Raw genomic sequence first — 433 nt, forward strand, 5'->3', positions numbered from 1 at the left:
AAAAAAAAAAAAAAAAAAAAAAGAACAATGAATAAAGCTGTCAAAAAAAGGATTTTTAATTGTGATACATTAAATTATCTGAATTTAAACAAACTATTGATTGATTAAAAAATCTAATTAATACACTTTGGTTATGAAAGGTAGAGGATTTTAGCTAACTGAACTAAAGAAAATAACATTAAGATATTTGACAAACTCAGTCATCTTCTGCAAACTGCTAACCTCCCATGACATGAATATATGTGTCCGTGTACAGGTGCAGGAAGTGAAAACGTGGACTCGCTGGTGTTCGACACGCTCATCCCAAAGCCGATGCTGCAGCGCTACGTCTCCCTGCTGAAGGAGCACAGGCGCGTCATCCTGTCAGGCCCCAGCGGTACAGGAAAGACCTACCTGGCCAATCAGCTATCGCGTCACCTGCTGCTGCTGGAGG

The 433-nt window shown here is 40.0% G+C and overlaps 1 protein-coding gene across 1 annotated transcript in view; it reads left to right on the forward strand.

The window, feature by feature from the left end:
• nav2a (neuron navigator 2a) overlaps positions 1-433 on the forward strand; it is a 102611-nt gene that overhangs the window by 96343 nt on the left and 5835 nt on the right. Inside the window, exon 34 of the mRNA XM_013913656.1 lies at positions 257-432. Coding sequence (XP_013769110.1) covers positions 257-432 — 176 coding nt within the window. The remainder of the gene's footprint in view (positions 1-256; position 433) is intronic.

This window comes from Pundamilia nyererei, unplaced genomic scaffold (assembly GCF_000239375.1).
Source record: "Pundamilia nyererei isolate P.nyererei 1_Seehausen unplaced genomic scaffold, PunNye1.0 scaffold00143, whole genome shotgun sequence".
Lineage (NCBI taxonomy): Eukaryota > Metazoa > Chordata > Actinopteri > Cichliformes > Cichlidae > Pundamilia > Pundamilia nyererei.